Source organism: Scyliorhinus torazame, chromosome 16, assembly GCF_047496885.1.
Source record: "Scyliorhinus torazame isolate Kashiwa2021f chromosome 16, sScyTor2.1, whole genome shotgun sequence".
Classification (NCBI taxonomy): Eukaryota; Metazoa; Chordata; class Chondrichthyes; order Carcharhiniformes; family Scyliorhinidae; genus Scyliorhinus; species Scyliorhinus torazame.
This window is the reverse complement of record NC_092722.1, coordinates 199,076,842-199,101,078: the sequence shown is the minus strand read 5'-3', so window position 1 is coordinate 199,101,078 and position 24,237 is coordinate 199,076,842. Positions and strand designations below refer to the sequence as shown.

Sequence of the window (24,237 nt, the reverse complement as noted above, 5' to 3'; positions counted from 1 at the left end):
GTGTAGGTACACCCCACGCTGCTCTTCGGGAGGAAAATCCATGCGGTTAACCCAGTGACAGTAAACAGCGATATGGTTCCAGGCGGTGTTAACATGAATCTGCTGTGCTAGAGGTCAGAGATTTGGAAGGTACTGTCAAAGGAGCCTTGGTGAGTTAATGCAGCGCACGTTGTTGATGGTACACACGGCTGCCACTCTGTCATCGGCTGTGCAGTGACTGAATGTTGAAGGCAGTGTCTTTGCCTTGGATGATGACGAGATTCCTGAGTGTTGTGAGCGCTGCATCGATCCAGGCAAGTGAGGGTACACCACCACACTTCCAACCTGTGCCTTGGAGATGGAGGTGAATCACTTGTCATATCGTACCAGACTCTGACCTGCTCCAGTAACTTGGTTTCTGGTTAATGGTAACCCCCTAGGATGTTAATGGTGGGGAATTTGGTGCTGTTAATGCTGTTGAACATCATGTAGGTGGTTAGACGAGGGCAGCACGGTGGTGCAGTGGGTTAGCCCTGCAGCCTCACGGCGCCGAGGTCCCAGGTTCGATCCCAGCTCTGGGTCACTGTCTGTGTGGAGTTTGCACATTCTCCCCGTGTTTGCATGGGTTTTGCCCCCAAAGATGAGCAGGGTAGGTGGATTGGCCATGCTAAATTGCCCCTTAATTGGAATAAAATGAATTTTCTTAAAGAAAATGTAGGTGGTTAGACTGGAGGAGATAATCCGTGTCTGGTAATTGTGTGGCACAAATCTTATTTACCACTTGTCAACCCAATTTTGGATGTTCTCCAAGTCTTGCTGCATGTGGCAGGTGCATTATTTGCGAATGTGCCAGTGCCATCATCGGCAAACATCCTACTTCTGACTTTAACATAAGGGGAAGGTCATCAATGAAGCAGCCTGAGACACTGTTCGGAGTAACTCCTGGAACAATGTCCTGGGGTGAAAGATGATTTACCTTTGGCCAACCGCAACCATCTTCCTTCGTGCTCAATATGTCTCCAACCGATGAAGGATTTTCTCCGAGATTCCATTGACATCAATGTCACGGGAATTACAATGTTTACATCTTTGAAAAAGTTCATTCAGCCCTTTGTGCAAGGGCAGCTCACCTCGTCCCACTCCCCCATCTCTTCCCTGTAGCCCGCCTAATATTTTCCCACCAGATAATTAGCCAACTCACACTTGTGAAAGCCTCATTCAATCCACCTCCAGATCCTAATCACTGCTGGATAAAATCACTGAATCCCCCTCCGTATTAACATCCTGGGGGCTACCATTGACCAAAAACTGAACTTTGATCTAAAAGCAGGTGGGGGGGGGGGGGGCAGCTCAGGCCAATTTTAAAAGAGCAACTTGTAAATTCACTCCCAGTGAGTTCTCCCAGTGAGCCGGAGAAGACACAGCCAGAGTGAGACAGCAAAGAGTGAGTTTGGGAATTTGAATCGAGGTGGGAATTGGAAGCTGGGTGGGGAGGAGGTGCTTTTTATGCCTGGTAAGTGACTGGTAAGTAGTTTTTCTTTTCATTGTCTAATTTATTTCTTTTTTCTTTCGTTTTTTGGAATTGTAGTTGTATAAGTTTACCTAAGGTTTAAGACATGACAGGAGATCTCAGACCCATGCCATGCTCCTCGTGTGCGATGGGGGAGCTCAGGGACACGTCCACTGTCCCTGGCTCCTTCACGTGCAAGAAGTGTGTCCAGTTGCAGCTCCTGTTAGACCGCTTGACGGCTCTGGAGCTGCGGATGGACTCACTTTGGAGCATCCGCGATGCTGGGAGCGCCGGGGATAGCACGTTGAACGAGTTGGTCACACCGTAGGTGAAAGGTACTGAGGGAGATAGAAAATGGGTGACCAAAAGACAGAGCAAGAGTAGGAAGACAGTGCAGGTGTCCCCTGTGGTCATCTCCCTGCAAAACAGATATACCGCTTTGGAGACTGTTGAGGAAGATGGCTCACCAGGGGAAGGCAGCAGCAGCCAGGTTCATGGCACCGTGGCTGGCTCTGCTGCGCAGCTGGGCAGGAAGAAGAATGGCAGGGCTATAATGATAGGGGACTCAATCGTATGGGGAATAGACAGGCGGTTCTGCGGACGCAATCGAGACTGCAGGATGGTATGTTGCCTCCCTAGTTCAAGGGTCAAGGATGTCTCGGAGTGGCTGTAGGACATTCTGGGGAGGAGGGTGAACAGCTAGCTGTTGTGGTGCACATAGGCACCAACGATATAGGTAAAAAATGGGACAAGGTCCTACAAGCTGAATTCAGGGAGTTGGGAGTTAAACTAAAAAGTAGGACCTCACAGGTAGTAATCTCAGGATTGCTTCCAGTGCCACGAGCTAGTCAGAGTAGGAATGTCAGGATAGATAGGATGAATGCGTGGCTCGAGAGATGGTGCAAGAGGGAGGGATTCAAATTCCTGGGGCATTGGAACCGGTTCTGGGGGTGGTGGGACCAGTACAAACCGGACGGTCTGCACCTGGGCAGGACTGGAACCGATGTCCTAGGGCGGGTGTTTGCTAGAGCTGTTGTTTAAACTAATGTGGCAGGGGGATGGGAACCAATGCAAGAAGTTGGAAGGTAGTAAAACAGGGACAGAAACAAAAGGCAGTAAGGGGGAAAGTGTAAGGCAGAGAAGCCATACTCAAAAATCAAAAAGGGCGACAATACAAGGTACAGTGACTGAGGGGAGCTCAGTGAATAGGACCAGGAATACTAAAAGGAATAAAACGGGAAGTAAAAACATTAATGGTAAGCAACGCGGCAGGTTGTTACATGAAGATATGGGTTCAACGACAAGGAAAATTAGGAGAAAAGTTAAGAGGAAATATAATTTGGGAGAGGTTACTGATCGAGGTGTTAAGATTCAAAACAGGGGTAAAAAAGCCAGCATAAGTGTACTTTACCTGAATGCTCGTAGCATTCGGAATAAGGTAAATGAGTTGATGGCGCAAATCATCGTGAATGACTATGATTTAGTGGCCATTACTGAAACATGGTTAAAGGATGGTCACGACTGGGAGTTAAATATCCATGGGTATCAAACTATTCGGAAGGACAAAGTGGATGGTAAGGGAGGTGGTGTAGCTCTGTTATTTAAGGATGACATCCGGACAATAGTAAGGGATGACATTGGTGCTATGGAGGATAAGGTTGAATCTATTTGGGTGGAAATCCAGAATAGTAAGGCAAAAAAGTCACTGATAGGAGTAGTCTATAGGCCACCAAATAGTAACATTATGGTGGGGCAGGCAATATACAAAGAAATAACGGATGCATGTAGAAATGGTACAGCAGTTATCATGGGGGATTGTAATCTATGGTGAAACGGTTGAGGAACAGTGGAGAACCTGCCAAGTGATTTTTCACAGTGCTCAGCAAAGGTTTATACCAACAAAAAGGAAGGACGGTAGAAAGAGGGAAAATCAACCATGGATATCTAAGGAAATAAGGGAGAGTATCAAATTGAAGGAAAAAGCATACAAAGTGGCAAAGATTAGTGGGAAACTAGAGGACTGGGAAATCTTTAGGGGGCAACAGAAAGCTACTAAAAAAGCTATAAAGAAGAGTAAGATAGATTATGAGAGTAAACTTGCCCAGAAACAGATAGTAAAAGTTTCTACAAATATATAAAACAAAAAAGAGTGGCCAAGGTAAATATTGGTTCTTTCGAGGATGAGAAGGGAGATTTAATAATGGGAGATGAGGAAATGGCTGAGGAACTGAACAGGTTTTTTGGGTCGGCCTTCACAGTGGAAGACACAAATAACATTCCAGTGACTGATGGAAATGAGGCTATGACAGGTGAGGACCTTGAGAGGATTGTTATCACTAAGGAGGTAGTGATGGGCAAGCTAATGGGGCTAAAGGTAGACAAGTCTCCTGGCCCTGATGGAATGCATCCCAGAGTGCTAAAAGAGATGGCTAGGGAAATTGCAAATGCACTAGTGATAATTTACCAAAATTCACTAGACTCTGGGGTGGTCCTGGCGGATTGGAAATTAGCAAACGTGACACCACTGTTTAAAAAAGGAGGTAGGCAGAAAGCGGGTAATTATAGGCCAGTGAGCTTAACTTCGGTAACAGGGAAGATGCTGGAATCTATCATCAAGGAAGAAATAGCGAGGCACCTGGATGGAAATTGTCCCATTGGGCAGACACAGCATGGGTTCATAAAGGGCAGGTCGTGCCCAACTAATTTAGTGGAAATTTTTGAGGACATTACCAGTGCGGTAGATAACGGGGAGCCAATGGATGTGGTATATCTGGATTTCCCGAAAGCCTTTGACAAGGTGCCACACAAAAGGTTGCTGCATAAGATAAAGATGCATGGCATTAAGGGGAAAGTAGTAGCATGGATAGAGGATTGGTTAATTAATAGAAAGCAAAGAGTGGGGATTAATGGGTGTTTCTCTGGTTGGCAATCAGTAGCTAGTGCTGTCCCTCAGGGATCAGTGTTGGGCCCACAATTGTTCACAATTTACATAGATGATTTGGAGTTAGGGACCAAGGGCAATGTGTCCAAGTTTGCAGACGACTCTAAGATGAGTGGGAAAGCAAAAAGTGCAGAGGATACTGGAAGTCTGCAGAGGGATTTGGATAGGCTAAGTGAATGAGCTAGGGTCTGGCAGATGGAATACAATGTTGACAAATGTGAGGTTATCCATTTTGGTAGGAATAACAGCAAAAGGGATTATTATTTAAATGATAAAATATTAAAACATGCTGCTGTGCAGAGAGACCTGGGTGTGCTAGTGCATGAGTTGCAAAAAGTTGGTTTACAGGTGCAACAGGTGATTAAGAAGGCAAATGGAATTTTGTCCTTCATTGCTAGAGGGATGGAGTTTAAGACTAGTGAGGTTATGCTGCAATTGTATACGGTGTTAGTGAGGCCACACCTGGAGTATTGTGTTCAGTTTTGGTCTCCTTACTTGAGAAAGGACGTACTGGCACTGGAGGGTGTGCAGAGGAGATTCACTAGGTTAATCCCAGAGCTGAAGGGTTGGATTACGAGGAGAGGTTGAGTAGACTGGGACTGTACTCGTTGGAATTTAGAAGGATGAGGGGGGATCTTATAGAAACATATAAGATTATGAAGGGAATAGATAGGATAGATGCGGACAGGTTGTTTCCACTGGCGGGTGAAAGCAGAACTAGGGGGCATAGCCTCAAAATAAGGGGAAGTAGATTTAGGACTGAGTTTAGGAGGAACTTCTTCACCCAAAGGGTTGTGAATCTATGGAATTCCTTGCCCAGTGAAGCAGTAGAGGCTCCTTCATTAAATGTTTTTAAGATAAAGATAGATAGTTTTTTGAAGAATAAAGGGATTAAGGGTTATGGTGTTCGGGCCGGAAAGTGGAGCTGAGTCCACAAAAGATCAGCCATGATCTCATTGAATGGCGGAGCAGGCTCGAGGGGCCAGATGGCCTACTCCTGCTCCTAGTCCTTATGTTCTTATGGACTAGCCATATAAATACTGTGGCTACAACAGCAGGTCAGAGGCTAGAAATCCTGCAGCGAGTAACTCACCACCTGACCCCCTAAAACCCGTCCACCATCTACAAGGCATGATGGAATACTCTCCACTTGCCTGGATGAGTACTATTGGCTCATTTAAATACCCAGATGGCAGATTCACCCGGCACCCAGGACTTCGTGGCCGCATGTGCAAGGCCTCGTCTGGGCGTCCTTTCGTACTGCTCCCCACAGGCATGCACCAGGTGTAACGCCACTTTGGGGCTCTCACAGGCCACTGGAGACCCCTGGGTGGCTGGGGACAAGGCAGGGTAGTACCCTGGCACTCTAGCATCTGTGCATGTGGCACTGTCACCCAGAGATGCTTCCTGCACATGTGCTTACCATTGACACTGGAAGTGTCCCTGACTTCCCAGGCTAGAGAGGCTGGGGTGGGAAAGATGGTCAGCATTCACTGCCCATTCCTAATTGACCTTGAAATGAGTGGCATTTCAGAGGACATTTAAGAGTGAGCCACATTGCTGTGAATCTGGAGCCACATGTAGGCCAGACCGGGTAAGGGAAGCAGATTCCTTTCCCTCAAGGGGACCAGCTAGTGAATCAGCTGGGTTCTTGTAACAATTGACAATGGTATCATGGCCATATTAGATTTTCAATTCTAGGTTTTTCTTATTCAGATTTAGCCAGCTGCCACGGTGGGATTTGTACCCAGGTTCTCCGAGCATTACCCTGGATCTCTGGATTATTAAGTGAAAATACCACTCGGCCACCACCTCACTGGGTGCTGGGGTAGGAAACAGGCTGGAGACACTGGGTGTTATGATCCCAGTTGATGTTATAACTGGATGTGAAGGTCCCAGAATGGAACCCAGGCTCACAAGACCGTAACTTTTACTTTTTTATAAAACGTTGATGAACAGAGCGACAGGACCACTGATTAGTTTTAACAACAACAAAAAATATTTATTCAACATGAAAAAATAGATTATAATGCGGCACTTCTTTACTCCTCCTACCCCCAACTCTTGGTCACAATTATAAGCAGGTTTTGAGCTTCACGCGGATGGCAGAATACATTTGAAGCTACAATGGTCTCATTAGCACACAAAGTCCCTTTTTTAAAGTACACAGATTGGCTGTGGTCAAATACACTTTCCGCTCTGAACCTAAGTTAGTTGGCTGGATTCTCCGATTTGGAGACTATGTCCCCACGCCAGCGTGGGAACAGTGGCGGAAAACTGGTGCAAAACGGCCACCTATTCCCCAATTTGCTGGGGGCTAGCGGGGAGGCAGCGTAGAGCACGCGGCTTGAGCTGCCGAAACGGCCTGGAGAATTGTCAGGTCGGTGGGCGCACATGTGCACGTCAATGGCCTGCAGCGGCCGCGCCCTGCTTCAACGCGGATGCCGCTTGCGGACCCAGACCACGAAATAGTCTCTCTTCCCCCCCCCCCCCCCCCTTTGGCCGGCTCGTGCACCCCAGACCGCCCCAGCACAGTGCCCCAGTCCCGAATATGTCCATCTCTGCCCACGGATCGGCCCTCACCCGACTGTGGCGGCGCTGGACTGAGTGCGCAGCCGCCACGCCGAGTTCCCGACGGGTGAGACCACACGTGTCACATGCCGTCGGGAACTCGGCCGGTCGGGGACGGAGCATTGGTGATGGGTCTCAGGCAATGGCCTGAAGCCGTAGGTACGTGGCACGGCATACTCGTCGAGTACGCTGCTTTGGAGGGGGCAGAGAATCGCGGAAACGGCGCTGCCCCCGATTCTGTCGGGAATTTGGATTCTCCAGCCCGTCGCCGAACACGTTTTCGCCGTCGGCGACCTGAGAATCCAGCCCAGTATCTTTGGATTTCTCCTCTGAATCCCCCCATGATGATTGTCCTATGGGAGGTTCCAAACCCCACTCCCAAAACACACTTCAAAACCTCTCTCTTAATCATGCTTTCCGCTAGCAGTTTGCATTCTGAAATGCGCTCCACATTATCCAAAGGACTTTTTTGAACATAGCTTCCACTTTAACCAGCAAATCCACTCCCATGTTTTACACCCACCCCTTTCAGAATTTGTTTGTCTTGACTGCTTTTACACACAAAGATTCCGATATCCAGTCACCGATTGCTCCACATTTATTTCAATTAACATTTCACGAAGGATAGTGAGATATCACAAACCTTAAAACCACAGCAGATATTTTTCTGACTTCTCACTAGCCAACCCGTTTATAATTCTGTGACTTGAAATGAACAATACGCAGGTCTTCTTTGTTCCTTTCACTTCAGGCTCCCTGGAAACTCCTCTTCATTTCTCTCGTTTCCTTAAGTAGCTGCCTTTAGATTTCTGGCACTGGCATTCTTAACTATAACTCTACTGTATGGCTTTTCTTTTAGCAAAGCTGAGAGAGGTGTTCTCTCTCCAGCTGCCTGTCACCAACTGCTGTAACTTCCAGCTAAAACTAAAGAACAAAGAAAGCTTTTTTTTCTCCTTACAGGCCTCTAGTTGCCAAACAACTATATTTACTCTTCACGCTGTACTCCTATCACAATAAAATCCCAGTTGGAACTGAATCCAACCCCCACACACACAAACACCTTTGTCCAGTATGAATCTAACTATAGGTCCCTTCCAGACTCAGAAATATTAAATTAAACCCACCTAAAACTACACCTTATTTCTAATATCTGCCCATACAAATATAAATCCTTTAACATTTTTAAAGAGCAGAGAAGGTTAAGAGGAAATTTGAGAAATACTTTAAAATCATGAAGGATATAAATAAATAAAGCAAAACTTTCCAGTGGCTGATGGTTTGTGGGCATAGATTTAAGGCAATTGGCAAAAACAGAAAGGGTGATTTTAATGCAATGAAATAGTTAGGATTGACTGCACTGCCTGTGGGATAGTGGATACAGGTTCATTGGTACCTTCAAAAGGGAAATGGATAAAGGAGACAAATAATACAGGGATCTGGGAAAAGAGTAGGCTAGTGGGATTAGCTATATTATCTTTGAAAGAGCTGGCGCAGACTTGATAGAGTGAATGTGCTATTCTATTATTGAACAAAAACTCTAATGAGGACTGGAGCCAAGTGGCCCCAGTGGAACCCATACTGAGCATCCGAGAACCGGCTATTGAAAATCGCTTATTGTCACAAGTAGGCTTCAAATGAAGTTACTGTGAAAAGCCCCTAGTCACCACATTCCGGCGCCTGTTCGGGGAGGCTGGTACGGGAATTGAACCGTGCTGCTGGCCTGCCTTGGTCTGCTTTCAAAGCCAGCGATTTAGCCCAGTGTGCTAAACAGCCCCGGTGAGCAAAAATCACTTTATAGCCCTGTCAATGATACCTTCCATCACTTTATTGATGATTTAAGAGACTGATGGGATAGTAGTTGGCCAATTAGGATTTGTCCTGCTTGCAGACGGAACATACTGGGCTATTTTCCATATTGTTGGGTAGATGCCAGTGTTGTAGCTGTACTGGAACAGCTGGCTAGGTGCACAACACGTCCTGGAGCACAAATTGGTAACGCTGGAGCCTGGATGTTGTCGGGGCCCCTGGCCTTTGCTGTATGCAGTATGCTCAGCCATTTCTGCATACCACATGGCATGAATTCAGTGAGCTGAAGGCTGGGTCTGCGATGATTAGGGACCTCGGGAAGAGCAAAAGCGGTCAGTGTGCGGGGTAGGGGGAGGGGAAGTTTGTGCTATTGATCAGTCTGGGTGGTCTGTATACTTGAGGGTGGGGGTTGAGTTTATGGTATTGGTGGGAGAGAGGGGTGTGTGTTGAAGTGAATACTGTCTGCAGTTTCTATGTTAAAAAAACGTGATTCTGAAGGATTGAAACAACATTTATTTTTCTAAATACAAATAGTTCCGAATGTCACAACCTTTCATTGTCTGCAGTTTATTTGTCAGAAGTTGTGAAGCTCTTTGAGTAGAGAATCCTTGCTGACATCAGTTGATGCTGTATGTTTAATATTTACAGTTGATTAGTTATTTAAATGACTTGAGTCGCAGACAGTCTTCTGGGCACAACAGAGTCCAGTCTCACATGTCAAAGCTTGCTGCTGGCTCCTGTTTTAAGGCTGTTTAAACTAGGTCTCAGACTGTGACGATTTGAATTCTCTGTTGAGAATGTTGACGCTACGTTTTGAGTTCTCTTGATCTCATAGGCTATTTGGATTGTCACCAGTTGAGAAATTTAGTCAGACTATTGGTTAATTAATTTTTTCACTCTTTCCAACCCCGATTTGCCCCACCACTCTTGAAAATTGTACCTCCCCTCTACACTGTAGTTTAATACTCTCCCTCCCTCTACCTCACCACTCCTCTCTGGACTCTAGTTCCCTGCTGTAGAGTTAGGGTTATAGTTCTCACCTCTTCCTGACCTATTTTTAGCACAGGGCTAAATCGCTGGCTTTGAAAGCAGACCAAGGCAGGCCAGCAGCACGGTTCAATTCCCGTACCAGCCTCCCCGAACAGGCGCCGGAATGTGGCGACTAGGGGCTTTTCACAGTAACTTCATTTGAAGCCTACTTGTGACAATAAGCGATTTTCATTTCATTTCTTTAGCTAGGCGTCTAGGTGGTGAGTTATAGTAAGCTGTTAACCAAAGCATGTATCAACAAAACATCCTCAGATCAGGCGTGAGATATAGGGAATTACTCTGGGGAGCCGGGTTCGAATCCCACAGCAGATGGTGAAATTTGAATTCAATAAAAATCTGGAATTAAAAGTCTAATTAATGATGACCATGAAACCATTGTCAATTGTCATAAAAATCTGTCTGGAAAACTGCTGTCTTGCATGGTCTGGCTCACATGTGATTCCAGATCACAGCAACGGCAGCATGGTGACACTGTGGTTAGCACTGCTGCCTCACAGCAACAGGGACCCGGGTTCAATTCCCGCCTCGGGTGACTGTCTGTGTGGAGTTGGCACTTTCTCCCCGTGTCTGCGTGGGATTCCTCCGGGTGTTCCCTTTTCCTCGTCACCAAGAAATCCAATAAGGAAATCGGAAGAAATGTCATTATTCACGGTGGTGCGTTGATGGAACTCACGAGCACAGGGAGTGATTAAAGCACATCCAGGCTGGGACAAGGTAAGGCCTGCAGGCTGGAAATGGCCCGTGAGGCCTCTTTACACCGCCCCCTGCAGGCTGGATATGGCCCGTGAGGCCCCTTTACACCGCCCCCTGATTTGGAGGATCCACGACAGGTATCTTCTGAGGAACCTCACGAGGGACTATCCTCCGTGATTGAGGATGATCCAAATGTCATCTCATTAATTGCCCCTGGACCCAAACCTGGTGAGAGACTAGTCCCATTTGACGGACGACAATCCCAGAGAGCCAACGAGCGCCGTGGTTGAAGTTGCGAACAGGTGTGAAGCATCGGAGAGGCTGACGTCGAACTGGACAACACCCCGGCAACTCGTGGTTACGCCGCACCTTCCCACCAATGTCTGGGTGAATTTGAATTGGGTGCAAAGTCTACGACCCATTCGCATCTCAGCGGGGGCCACCCCAGTTGCTGCGTGCGGCCTAGTCATGTACGAGAATAAATAACGTGCCAGCCTGTGTAGATCGTGCCCGAAGTCTGCTTCTTGAGCCCGGTTTAACCGTCTGCACGACCCTCTCTGCTAAGCCATTTGAGGCCGATGGTTTGGGCAGTGCGGACATGCCGAATCCCGATGCCTTTCATGAAGGCGGTGAACTCTTCACTCGTGAAAGAGGTCCCGTTATCTGTTACCAGCATCTCCGGGATTCCGTGGGTAGATGAAGAAATGTATAATCGCTCAACGGTCACCCGGGTGGTGATCATCACCAACTTGTGGGACCTCCAGCCACTTGGACGGGAAACATCAAACCCAGGAATGGGCCGGAGAAACCGGTGTGTACATCAGCTCAAGGCTGCCCAGGACACTCCCAAGGGTGTAGCGGTGCCTCCGCGGGGAGCTTCTGGTGCCCTGGACAGATGGAGCGCTGCTGAGCCAACATCTCTATCCGTGTCCAAACCTGGCCACTAGACATAACCTCACGCCAGCATCTTCAGTTTGGACTCTCCGGAATGCCCCTTGTGAAGGTCCTTCAACACGTTTGCCTGGCCCTTCGCTGGAACGACAACCCCCGTATCCCACAGGAGAAAACCGTCTTCTACGGTCAGCTCCCAGAACTTCTGGCAGGCACCCAATGCCAGAAGTGGGAAACCGAAAATGTTTTCATCCTCTATCTCGGGCATATGTTTGGAGGCCTGGCCCTCTCTCCTCCTCCCTCTAATTGGCTGACAGTTAGGGTCAGAGATGTTTACAGCATGGAAACAGGCCCTTCGGCCCAGCATGTCCATGCCGCCCAGTTTCTATCACTAAGCGAGTCCCACCTGCCCATATTTGGCCCACATCTCTCCATACCCACCTAGTTCTGGACTCCTCTACCTTTGGGAAAAGATGTCAACTATCTACCTTGTATGCTCCTCATTATTTTATGGACCAATGTGGGACTTGCACCAATAAACGCCCAAGTGAGCGGAAAATAGCAGGATCTCTCTCTGAGTCGGCAGGGATGTATTTCCCACTGACTCTCAGGATGATGGGCACAGAGCGCTCGCCATCCCAAGGAATATTATTCGTACTACCAAAATGTTACTTCATACTTTTCAATTATGGAGTTTATTTGCCAATTATCCAACTTTATTTTGGGCAGCACGGTAGCATTGTGGATAGCACAATTGCTTCACAGCTCCAGGGTCCCAGGTTCCATTCCGGCTTGGGTCACTGTCTGTGCGGAGTCTGCACATCCTCCCCGTGTGTAGTGGGTTTCCTCCGGGTGCTCCGGTTTCCTCCCACAGTCCAAAGATGTGTAGGTTAGGTGGATTGGCCTGATAAATTGCCCTTAGTGTCCAAAATTGCCCTTAGTTTGGGTGGGGTTACTGGGTTATGGGGCTAGGGTGGAGGTGTGGACCTTGGGTAGGGTGCTCTTTCCAAGAGCCGGTGCAGACTCGATGGGCTGAATGGCCTCCTTCTGCACTGTAAATTCTATGAAAATCTATGAATTATTAATGTCTCCCTATATTATATCGCAGTCCTCTGGGCATTCCCGAATTTGGTGCATTTCGCAAATTTTGGAGCTGTAAATAAAGAATCATTGAATTTACAGTGCAGAAGGAGGCCCTTCGGCCCATCGAGTCTGCACCGGCTCTTGGAAAGAGCACCCTTCCCAAGCCCACATCCCCACCAAATGATTTCTGTGACGGAGGAACAGTGGTCCCAGCCCACTCCTGGGGGTACTGTTTTCCGACCTTTAACCCCCACTGTCTCTTTGGTTATTATTCATTCTTCTATCGGTCCCTTGACTCCTCACGGTCTGAACCTAGCCATGATTCTACTGTGCCAGCTATGACATTCTGGTTCAGGGATGAGGAATCTTCTGTTGACATCAAATTGTGATAGAAATTGTGAAAGATTCCAGAAGACATGGATAGTTCTGCAAGATAGACATCTAGGAACAGACAATTTAGTGAAGGAAAATACAAAATAATTTTGAAAGCAAGAATAAGGAAAGGAAATGCCCTTTAAATAGTGAGATGAGCAGAGAGATCAGATGCCCGTCAGAGGTCAGGCGGCCGGCACGGTCGCACAGTGGTTAGCACTGTTGCTTCACAGCTGCAGGGTCCCAGGTTCGATTCCCAGCTTGGGTCACTGTCTGTGCGGAGTCTGCATGTTCTCCCCGTGTCTGCGTGGGTTTCCTCCGGGTGCTCCGGTTTCCTCCCACAAATCCCGAAAGACGTGCTGTTAGGTAATTTGGACATTCTGAATTCTCCCTCTGTGAATATAGAACATACAGTGCAGAAGGAGGCCATTCGGCCCATAAAGTCTGCACCGACCCACTTAAGCTCTCACTTCCACCCTATCCCTGTAACCCAATAACCCCTCCTAACCTTTTTGGACACCAAAGGCAATTTAACGTGGCCAATCCACCTAACCTGCACGTCTTTGGACTGTGGGAGGAAACCGGAGCACCCGGAGGAAACCCACGCAGACACGGGGAGAACGTGCAGACTCCGCATAGACAGTGACCCACTGGGGAATCGAACCTGGGACCCTGGCGCTGTGAAGCCACAGTGTTAGCCACTTGTGCTACCGTGCTGCCCTTAAACCGAACAGGCGCTGGAATGTGGCGACTAGGGGCTTTTCACAGTAACTTCATTGCAGTGTTAATGTAAGCCTACTTGTGACAATAAAGATTATTATTATTATGTGCAGACATACACTAAATGGAGCAGCACAAATAGGTGTGGATAAATAGGGCAAACCAAATGCATGGTTTTGTAACTAGAGGCGTGGAGGGTACTACAGCCAAACTGAACTGAAATTAAAATCAAAAAGAGTGGAAATGCTCAGCTGGCCTGTAACGGGAGAGATACAGTTACATTGCAGATAAGGACCTTTCATCAGAACTGTTGGATGGGGAGTAGGGGAGTGTGATTAGGCTGGGTGGCTTTTGACAGTGAACAACAGCACAAACCTGATGGGCTGAAAGGCTTTGTTTATGTTGTAATATTTTATGGTCCTGTGACTGGGCAGCGGTGCTCTCAGGTTTCACATCTGGCCGTTGATTCTGCAGCTGGGACTAATAAATTCATTAAAGGGTCCAAAAGGGAAGTTTGCCACCAATCCACGGGCTCTAAAAATATATCCAAAAGAATTCAAAATCTGGCTATGAATTGGTCAGCTGGAATGGTTGTTTACCCTCGATTCCTGCTTTCCCCATTCACTCGATCACTCTTTGCAGCTTTGACTTTGAATTTAACATTCGGGGCACACCTGAAGTCAGTGAGGGTGGGAGCGGATGTGAACCCGCTCCCGTCTGAGATCGCGTTGGTAACGGGATATTACGCTGGCTGGCCCATTAACGGCCATTGAGGCTGAAACGTGCTCTGTAAAAGGCTGAGTGCTGCCAAGGAGGGCGGACACACTGAGAAACCAGAGGGGCAGGTTGGCACATGCATTGTGCTCCCTCCGGGAGACAGCCATGGCGGAGCCGTCTGAGGGAGCAGCTGACAAATAAATATCAGTGGAAAACCTTTGCCACGAGTGTCTAGGCAGCACAATCACACACAGACCTCTGTCCCCAGATACATTTGTTAATCTTATTTGAGCCCTGACTTTCATTCCCCTGGATCAAGATTGCAGCTAAAGTGAAAAGGCTACCATGCTAGTTGTAAAGGCAGGCAATGTAGAATCCCACTCAGTTGCTGTTTAATTAATTTAAATTGGCATCTTTCTTGTTGGCAGGTCCAAAGACGCGCTGTTCGGTGAATTGGACATTCTGAATTCTCCCTCCGTGTACCCGAACAGGCGCCGGAATGTGGCGACTAGGGGCTTTTCACAGTAACTTCATTGCACTGTTCATGTAAGCCTACTTGTGACAATAATAAAGATTATTGTTATTTCCTCCTTGCAAGGCGCAATGGCATTGGGACACGTTTGACATCTTATGCAATTATATATGTTTCTCAGCCGAGAGGTCACCAACACTCTCACTGGGGCTTCCCAGACCAGCCACAACAGGTTTTTTCACGGCTGATGCAACAATCCATTCAAATCCCCCTTCACTTGGCGGGGCTTGATGACCCCAGCAGAGGGAGGGCCTGAGAAATCCTGTCCTCTGGACCTAACCAAGGTGAAACATCAGCCTGCCATATGTTTCTGGAGTTTGCACATTGAGCTCAAGTGGATCTCAGTCCTGTACCATCACAATCTAATAGTTGTTGTTTTGTTTTTGCAGAGCTGATCTGGGAGTTGGTGACTATAAGGTAGGAGCATTGTAAACAGAACCAAACTTATTGATTAAAATCCTCCTTCAGGCAGTGGGGGATAGGGGAGTTTATATTGAGGGTTTGGGGGTGGTTATATCACCGTGGGGATAGGGGAGTTCATATCGCGGTTAGGGTTTATATCACTGTGGGGAGAGGGAAGTTTATATCACGGTTAGGGTTTATACCACAGCGGGATAGGGGAGTTTATATCGCGGTTAGGATTTATATCACCGTGGGGAGAGGGAAGTTTATATCACGGTTAGGGTTTATATCACCCGGGGAATGGGGAGATTATATCGCCGTTAGGGTTTATATCACCGTGGGGATAGGGGAGTTTATATCGCGGTTAGGGTTTATATCACAGCGGGATAGGGGAGTTTATATCAAAGTTAGGGTTTATATCACAGCGGGGATTGGGGAGTTTATATCGCGGTTAGGGTTTATATCACCCAGGGAATGGGGAGTTTATATCGTGGTTAGGGTTTATATCACAGCGGGGATTGGGGAGTTTATATCAAAGTTAGGGTTTATATCACAGCGGGGAATGGGGAGTTTATATCGCGGTTAGGGTTTATACCACAGCGGGATAGGGGAGTTTATATCGCGGTTAGGGTTTATATCACCGTGGGGATTGGGGAGTTTATATCGCGGTTAGGGTTTATATCACAGCGGGGATTGGGGAGTTTATATCGCGGTTCGGGTTTATATCACCCTGGGATAGGGGAGTTTATATCGCGATTAGGGTTTATATCGCAGCGGGATAGGGGAGTTTATATCGCGGTTAGGGTTTATACCACAGCGGGATAGGGGAGTTTATATCGCGGTTAGGGTTTATATCACCGTGGGGAGAGGGAAGTTTATATCGCGGTTCGGGTTTATATCACCCGGGGAATGGGGAGTTTATATCGCTGTTAGGGTTTATATCACAGCGGGATAGGGGAGTTTATATCGCGGTTAGGGTTTATACCACAGCGGGAGAGGGGTGTTTATATCGCGGTTAGGGTTTATATCACCGTGGGGAGAGGGAAGTCTATATCGCGGTTAGGGTTTTATATCACCCGGGGAATGGGGAGTTTATATCGCCGTTAGGGTTTATATCACCGTGGGGATAGGGGAGTTTATATCGCGGTTAGGGTTTATATCACAGCGGGATAGGGGAGTTTATATCAAAGTTAGGGTTTATATCACAGCGGGGATTGGGGAGTTTATATCGCGGTTAGGGTTTTATATCACCCGGGGAATGGGGAGTTTATGTCGCGGTTAGGGTTTATATCACCGTGGGGATTGGGGAGTTTATATCGCGGTTTGTGTTAATATCACCGTGGGGATTGGGGAGTTTATATCGTGGTTAGGGTTTATATCACAGCGGGATAGGGGAGTTTATATCAAAGTTAGGGTTTATATCACAGTGGGGATTGGGGAGTTTATATCAAAGTTAGGGTTTATATCACCCGGGGATAGGGGAGTTTATATCGCGGTTAGGGTTTATATCACAGCGGGATAGGGGAGTTTATATCGCGGTTAGGGTTTATATCACCGTGGGGATTGGGAAGTTTATATCGCGGTTAGGATTTTATATCACCCGGGGAATGGGGAGTTTATGTCGCGGTTAGGGTTTATATCACCCGGGGATGGGGGTGTTTATATCGTGGTTAGGGTTTATATCACAGCGGGGATAGGGGAGTTTATATTGCGGTTAGGGTTTATATCACCTGGGGATAGGGGAGTTTATATCGCGGTTAGGGTTTATATCACCGTGGGGATTGGGGAGTTTATATCGCGGTTTGTGTTAATATCACCGTGGGGATTGGGGAGTTTATATCGCGGTTTGGGTTTATATCACCGTGGGGATTGGGAGTTTATATCGAGGTTAGGGTTTATATCACCCAGGGAATGGGGAGTTTATATTGCGGTTAGGGTTTATATCACCGTGGGGATTGGGGTATTGATATCGCGGTTAGGGTTTATATCACCGTGGGGATTGGGGAGTTTATATCGCGGTTAGGGTTTATATCACCCAGGGAATGGGGAGTTTATATTGCGGTTAGGGTTTATATCACCGTGGGGATTGGGGAGTTTATATCGCGGTTAGGGTTTATATCACAGCGGGGATAGGGGAGCTTATATCGCGGTTTGGGTTTATATCACCCAGGGATAGGGGAGTTTATATCGCGGTTAGGGTTTATATCGCCGTGGGGATTGGGGAGTTCATATCGCGGTTAGTGTTTATATCACAGCGGGGATAGGGGAGTTTATATCGCGGTTAGGGTTTATATCACCCAGGGATAGGGGAGTTTATATCGCGGTTAGGGTTTATATCTCCGTGGGGATTGGGGAGTTTATATCGCGGTTAGGGTTTATATCACCGTGGGGATAGGGGAGTTTATATCGCGGTTAGGGTTTATAGCACCCAGGGAATGGGGAGTTTATGTCGCAGTTAGGGTTTATATCACAGCGGGGATTGGGGTGTTGATATCGCGGTTAGGGTTTATATCACCGTGGGGATTGGGGAGTTTATATCGCGGTTAGGGTTTATATCACCCAGGGAATGGGGAGTTTATATCGCGGTTAGGGTTTATATCACCGTGGGGATTGAGGAGTTTATATCGCGGTTAGGGTTTATATCACCCGGGGATAGGGGAGTTTATATTGCGGTTAGGGTTTATATCACCGTGGGGATTGGGGAGTTATATCGCGGTTAGGGTTTATATCACAGCGGGGATAGGGGAGTTTATATCGCGGTTTGGGTTTATATCACCCAGGGATAGGGGAGTTTATATCGCGGTTAGGGTTTATATCACCGTGGGGATTGGGGAGTTTATATCGCGGTTAGTGTTTATATCACAGCGGGGATAGGGGAGTTTATATCGCGGTTAGGGTTTATATCACCCAGGGATGGGGGAGTTTATATCGCGGTTAGGGTTTATATCACAGCGGGATTGGGGAGTTTATATCGCGGTTAGGGTTTTATATCACCCGGGGATAGGGGAGTTTATATCGCGGTTAGGGTTTATATCACCCGGGGATAGGGGTGTTTATATCGCGGTTAGGGTTTATATCAAGCGGGGATAGGGGAGTTTGTATCGCGGTTAGGGTTTATAACACCGTGGGGATTGGGGAGTTTATATCTCGGTTAGGGTTTATATCACAGCGGGGATAGGGGTGTTTATATCGCGGTTTGGGTTTATATCAAAGTGGGGATTAGGAGTTTATATCGAGGTTAGGGTTTATATCACAGCGGGATAGGGGAGCTTATATCGCGGTTAGGGTTTATATCACAGCTGGGATTGGGGAGTTTATATCGCGGTTAGGGTTTATATCACAGCGGGATAGGGGAGTTTATATCGCGGTTAGGGTTTATATCACCTGGGGATAGGGAGTTTATATCGCGGTTAGGGTTTATATCACAGCGGTGATAGGGGAGTTTATATCAAAGTTAGGGTTTATATCACAGCGGGGATTGGGGTGTTTATATCGCGGTTCGGGTTTATATCACCGTGGGGATTGGGGAGTTTATATCGCAGTTGCGGTTTATATCAAAGCGGGATTGGGGAGTTTATATCGCGGTTTGGGTTTATATCAAAGCGGGATTGGGGAGTTTATATCGCGGTTTGGGTTTATATCAAAGCGGGATTGGGGAGTTTATATCGCGGTTAGGGATTAAATCACCTGGGGCTTGGGGAGTTTATATCGGGGTTAGGGTTTGTATCACCTGGGGATTGGGGAGTTTATATCGCGGTTCGGGTTTATATCACAGCGGGATAGGGGAGTTTATATAGCGGTTAGGGTTTATATCACCCAGGGATAGGGGAGTTTATATCGCGGTTAGGGTTTATATCACAGTGGGATAGGGGAGTTTATATCGCGGTTAGGGTTTATATCACATGGGGATTGGGGAGTTTATATCGCGGTTAGGGTTTATATCACAGCGGGATAGGGGAGTTTATATAGCGGTTAGGGTTTATATCACCTGTGGATTGGGGAGTTTATATCGCGGTTAGGGTTTATATCACAGTGGGTTTGGGGAGTTTATATCGCGGTTAGGGTTAATATCACAGCGGGTTTGGGGAGTTTATATCGCGGTTAGGGTTAACATCACAGCGGGGATAGGGGGGTTTATATCACGGTAGGGTTTATATCACCCGGTGATTGGGGTGTTTATATCGCGGTGTGGGTTTATACCACCGTGGGGATAGGGGAGTTTTTTTCGCGGTTAGGGTTCATATCACCCGGGGATTGGGGAGTTTATATCGCGGTTAGGGTTTATATCACCCGGGGATAGGGGAGTTTATATCGCGGTTAGGGTTTATATCACCGTGGGGATAGGGGAGTTTATATCGCGGTTTGGGTTTATATCACCTGGGGATAGGGGAGTTTATATCGCGGTTAGGGTTTATATCACCGTGGGGATAGGGGAGTTTATATCGCGGTTTGGGTTTATATCACAGCGGGGATAGGGGAGTTTATGTCGCGGTTAGGGTTTATATCACAGCGGGATAAGGGAGTTTATATCGCGGTTAGGGTTTATATCACCGTGGGGAGAGGGAAGTTTATATCGCGGTTCGGGGTTATATCACCCGAGGATAGGGGAGTTTATATCGCGGTTCGGGTTTATATCACCGTGGGGATTGGGGAGTTTATATCGCGGTTCGGGTTTATATCACTGCGGGGATTGGGGAGTTTATATCGCGGTTCGGGTTTATATCACCCTGGAATAGGGGCGTTTATATCGCGATTAGGGTTTATATCGCAGCGGGATAGGGGAGTTTATATCGCGGTTAGGGTTTATACCACAGCGGGATAGGGGAGTTTATATTGCGGTTAGGGTTTATATCACCGTGGGGATTGGGGAGTTTATATCGCGGTTAGGGTTTATATCACAGTGGGATAGGGGAGTTTATATCGCGGTTAGGGTTTATATCACATGGGGATTGGGGAGTTTATATCGCGGTTAGGGTTTATATCACAGCGGGACAGGGGAGTTTATATAGCGGTTAGGGTTTATATCACCTGGGGATTGGGGAGTTTATATCGCGGTTAGGGTTTATATCACAGTGGGTTTGGGGAGTTTATATCGCGGTTAGGGTTAATATCACAGCGGGTTTGGGGAGTTTATATCGCGGTTAGGGATTATATCACCTGGGGATTGGGGAGTTTATATAGCGGTTAGGGTTTATAGCACCCAGGGAATGGGGAGTTTATATCGCGGTTAGGGTTTATATCACAGTGGGATAGGGGAGTTTATATAGCGGTTAGGGTTTATATCACAGCGGGTTTGGGGAGTTTATATCGCGGTTAGGGTTAACATCACAGCGGGGATAGGGGGGTTTATATCACGGTAGGGTTTATATCACCCGGTGATTGGGGTGTTTATATCGCGGTGAGGGTTTATACCACCGTGGGGATAGGGGAGTTTTTTTCGCGGTTAGGGTTCATATCACCCGGGGATTGGGGAGTTTATATCGCGGTTAGGGTTTATATCACCCGGGGATAGGGGAGTTTATATCGCGGTTAGGGTTTATATCACCGTGGGGATAGGGGAGTTTATATCGCGGTTTGGGTTTATATCACCTGGGGATAGAGGAGTTTATATCGCGGTTAGTGTTTATATCACTGTGGGGATAGGGGAGTTTATATCGCGGTTTGGGTTTATATCACAGCGGGGATAGGGGAGTTTATGTCGCGGTTAGGGTTTATATCACAGCGGGATAGGGGAGTTTATATCGCGGTTAGGGTTTATATCACCGTGGGGAGAGGGAAGTTTATATCACGGTTCGGGGTTATATCACCCGGGGATAAGGGAGTTTATATCACCGTGGGGATTGGGGAGTTTATATCGCGGTTAGTGTTTATATCACAGCGGGGATTGGGGAGTTTATATCGCGGTTCGGGTTTATGTCACCCGGGGATAGGGGAGTTTATATCGCGGTTAGGGTTTATATCACCGTGGGGAGAGGGAAGTTTATATCGCGGTTCGGGTTTATATCACCCGGGGAATGGGGAGTTTATATCGCTGTTAGGGTTTATATCACAGCGGGGATAGGGGAGTTTATATCGCGATTAGGGTTTATATCACAGCGGGATAGGGGAGTTTATATCGCGGTTAGGGTTTATACCACAGCGGGAGAGGGGTGTTTATATCGCGGTTAGGGTTTATATCACCGTGGGGAGAGGGAAGTCTATATCGCGGTTAGGGTTTTATATCACCCGGGGAATGGGGAGTTTATATCGCCGTTAGGGTTTATATCACCGTGGGGATTGGGGAGTTTATATCGCGGTTAGGGTTTATATCACCGTGGGGATAGGGGAGTTTATATCGCGGTTAGGGTTTATATCACCGTGGGGATAGGGGAGTTTATATCGCGGTTAGGGTTTATATCACAGCGGGATAGGGGAGTTTATATCAAAGTTAGGGTTTATATCACAGCGGGGATTGGCGAGTTTATATCGCGGTTAGGGTTTATATCACCGTGGGGATTGGGGAGTTTATATCTAAGTTAGGGTTTATATCACAGCGGGGATTGGGGAGTTTATATCAAAGTTAGGGTTTATATCACCCGGGGTTAGGTGAGTTTATATCGCGGTTAGGGTTTATATCACAGCGGGATAGGGGAGTTTATATCGCGGTTAGGGTTTATATCACCGTGGGGATTGGGAAGTTTATATCGCGGTTAGGGTTGAGATCACCCGGGGATGGGGGTGTTTATATTGTGGTTAGGGTTTATATCACAGCGGGGACAGGGGAGTTTATATTGCGGTTAGGATTTATATCACCTGGGGATAGGGGAGTTTATATCGCGGTTAGGGTTTATATCACCGTGGGGATTGGGGAGTTTATATCGCGGTTTGTGTTAATATCACCGTGGGGATTGGGGAGTTTATATCGCGGTTTGGGTTTATATCACAGCGGGATAGGGGAGCTTATGTCGCGGTTAGGGTTTATATCATAGCTGGGATTGGGGAGTTTAAATCGTTGTTAGGGTTTATATCACAGCGGGACAGGGGAGTTTATATCGCGGTTAGGGTTTATAACACCTGGGGATAGGGGAGTTTATATCGCGTTTAGGGTTTATATCACAGTGGTGATAGGGGAGTTTATATCAAAGTTAGGGTTTATATCACAGCGGGGATTGGGGTGTTGATATCGCGGTTAGGGTTTATATCACCGTGGGGATTGGAGAGTTTATATCGCGGTTAGGGTTTATATCACCCGGGGATAGGGGAGTTTATATCGCGGTTAGGGTTTATATCACCGTGGGGATAGGGGTGTTTATATCGCGGTAGGGTTTATATCACCCGGTGATTGGGGTATTTATATCGCAGTTAGGGTTTATATCACAGCGGGGATAGGGGTGTTTATATCGCGGTTAGGGTTTAAATCAATGAAGGGATAGGGGGTGTTTATATCGCGGTTAGGGTTTATACCACCGTGGGGATAGGGGAGTTTTTTTCGCGGTTAGGGTTCATATCACCCGGGGATTGGGGAGTTTATATCGCGGTTAGGGTTTATATCAGCCGGGGATAGGGGAGTTTATATCGCGGTTAGGGTTTATATCACCGTGGGGATAGGGGAGTTTATATCGCGGTTTGGGTTTATATCACCTGGGGATAGGGGAGTTTGTATCGCGGTTAGGGTGTATATCACAGCGGGGATAGTGGAGTTTATATCGCGGTTTGGGTTTATATCACAGCGGGATAGGGGAGTTTATATCGCGGTTAGGGTTTATATCACAGCGGGATAGGGGAGTTTATATAGCGGTTAGGGTTTATATCACCCAGGGATAGGGGAGTTTATATCGCGGTTAGGGTTTATATCACAGTGGGATAGGGGAGTTTATATCGCGGTTAGGGTTTATATCACATGGGGATTGGGGAGTTTATATCGCGGTTAGGGTTTATATCACAGCGGGATAGGGGAGTTTATATAGCGGTTAGGGTTTATATCACCTGGGGATTGGGGAGTTTATATCGCGGTTAGGGTTTATATCACAGTGGGTTTGGGGAGTTTATATCGCGGTTAGGGTTAATATCACAGCGGGTTTGGGGAGTTTATATCGCGGTTAGGGTTTATATCACCCAGGGAATGGGGAGTTTATATCGCGGTTAGGGTTTATATCACAGTGGGATAGGGCAGTTTATATAGCGGTAAGGGTTTATATCACAGCGGGTTTGGGGAGTTTATATCGCGGCTAGGGTTAACATCACAGCGGGGATAGGGGGGTTTATATCACGGTTAGGGTTTATATCAACGAAGGGATAGGGGTGTTTATATCGCGGTAGGGTTTATATCACCAGGTGATTGGGGTGTTTATATCACAGTTAGGGTTTATATCACAGCGGGGATAGGGGTGTTTATATCGCGGTTAGGGTTTAAAACAATGAAGGGATAGGGGTTGTTTATATCGCGGTTAGCGTTTATATCACCGTGGGGATATGGGAGTTTTTTTCGCGGTTAGGGTTCATATCACCCGGGGATTGGGGAGTTTATATCGCGGTTAGGGTTTATATCACCGTGGGGATAGGGGAGTTTATATCGCGGGTTGGGTTTATATCACCTGGGGATAGGGGAGTTTGTATCGCGGTTAGGGTGTATATCACAGCGGGGATAGTGGAGTTTATATCGCGGTTTGGGTTTATATCACAGCGGGGATAGGGGAGTTTATATCGCGGTTTGGGTTTATATCACAGCGGGGATAGGGGAGTTTATATCGCGGTTAGGGTTTATATCACCGTGGGGATAGGGGAGTTTATATCGCGGTTAGGGTTTATATCACCGTGGGGATAGGGGAGTTTATATCGCGGTTAGGGTTTATATCACAGCGGGATAGGGGAGTTTATATCAAAGTTAGGGTTTATATCACAGCGGGGATTGGCGAGTTTATCTCGCGGTTAGGGTTTATATCACCGTGGGGATTGGGGAGTTTATATCGCGGTTCGGGTTTATATCACCCA

General features: G+C 47.3%; 1 protein-coding gene across 4 annotated transcripts in view; it reads left to right on the top strand.

The window, feature by feature from the left end:
- Positions 1–24,237, top strand: part of pcgf6 (polycomb group ring finger 6) — a 146,405-nt gene that overhangs the window by 33,923 nt on the left and 88,245 nt on the right. For all 4 annotated transcript variants that reach the window (XM_072479771.1, XM_072479770.1, XM_072479769.1 and 1 more), the window contains one exon: positions 15,255–15,282. In XM_072479771.1, coding sequence (XP_072335872.1) covers positions 15,255–15,282 — 28 coding nt within the window. The remainder of the gene's footprint in view (positions 1–15,254; positions 15,283–24,237) is intronic.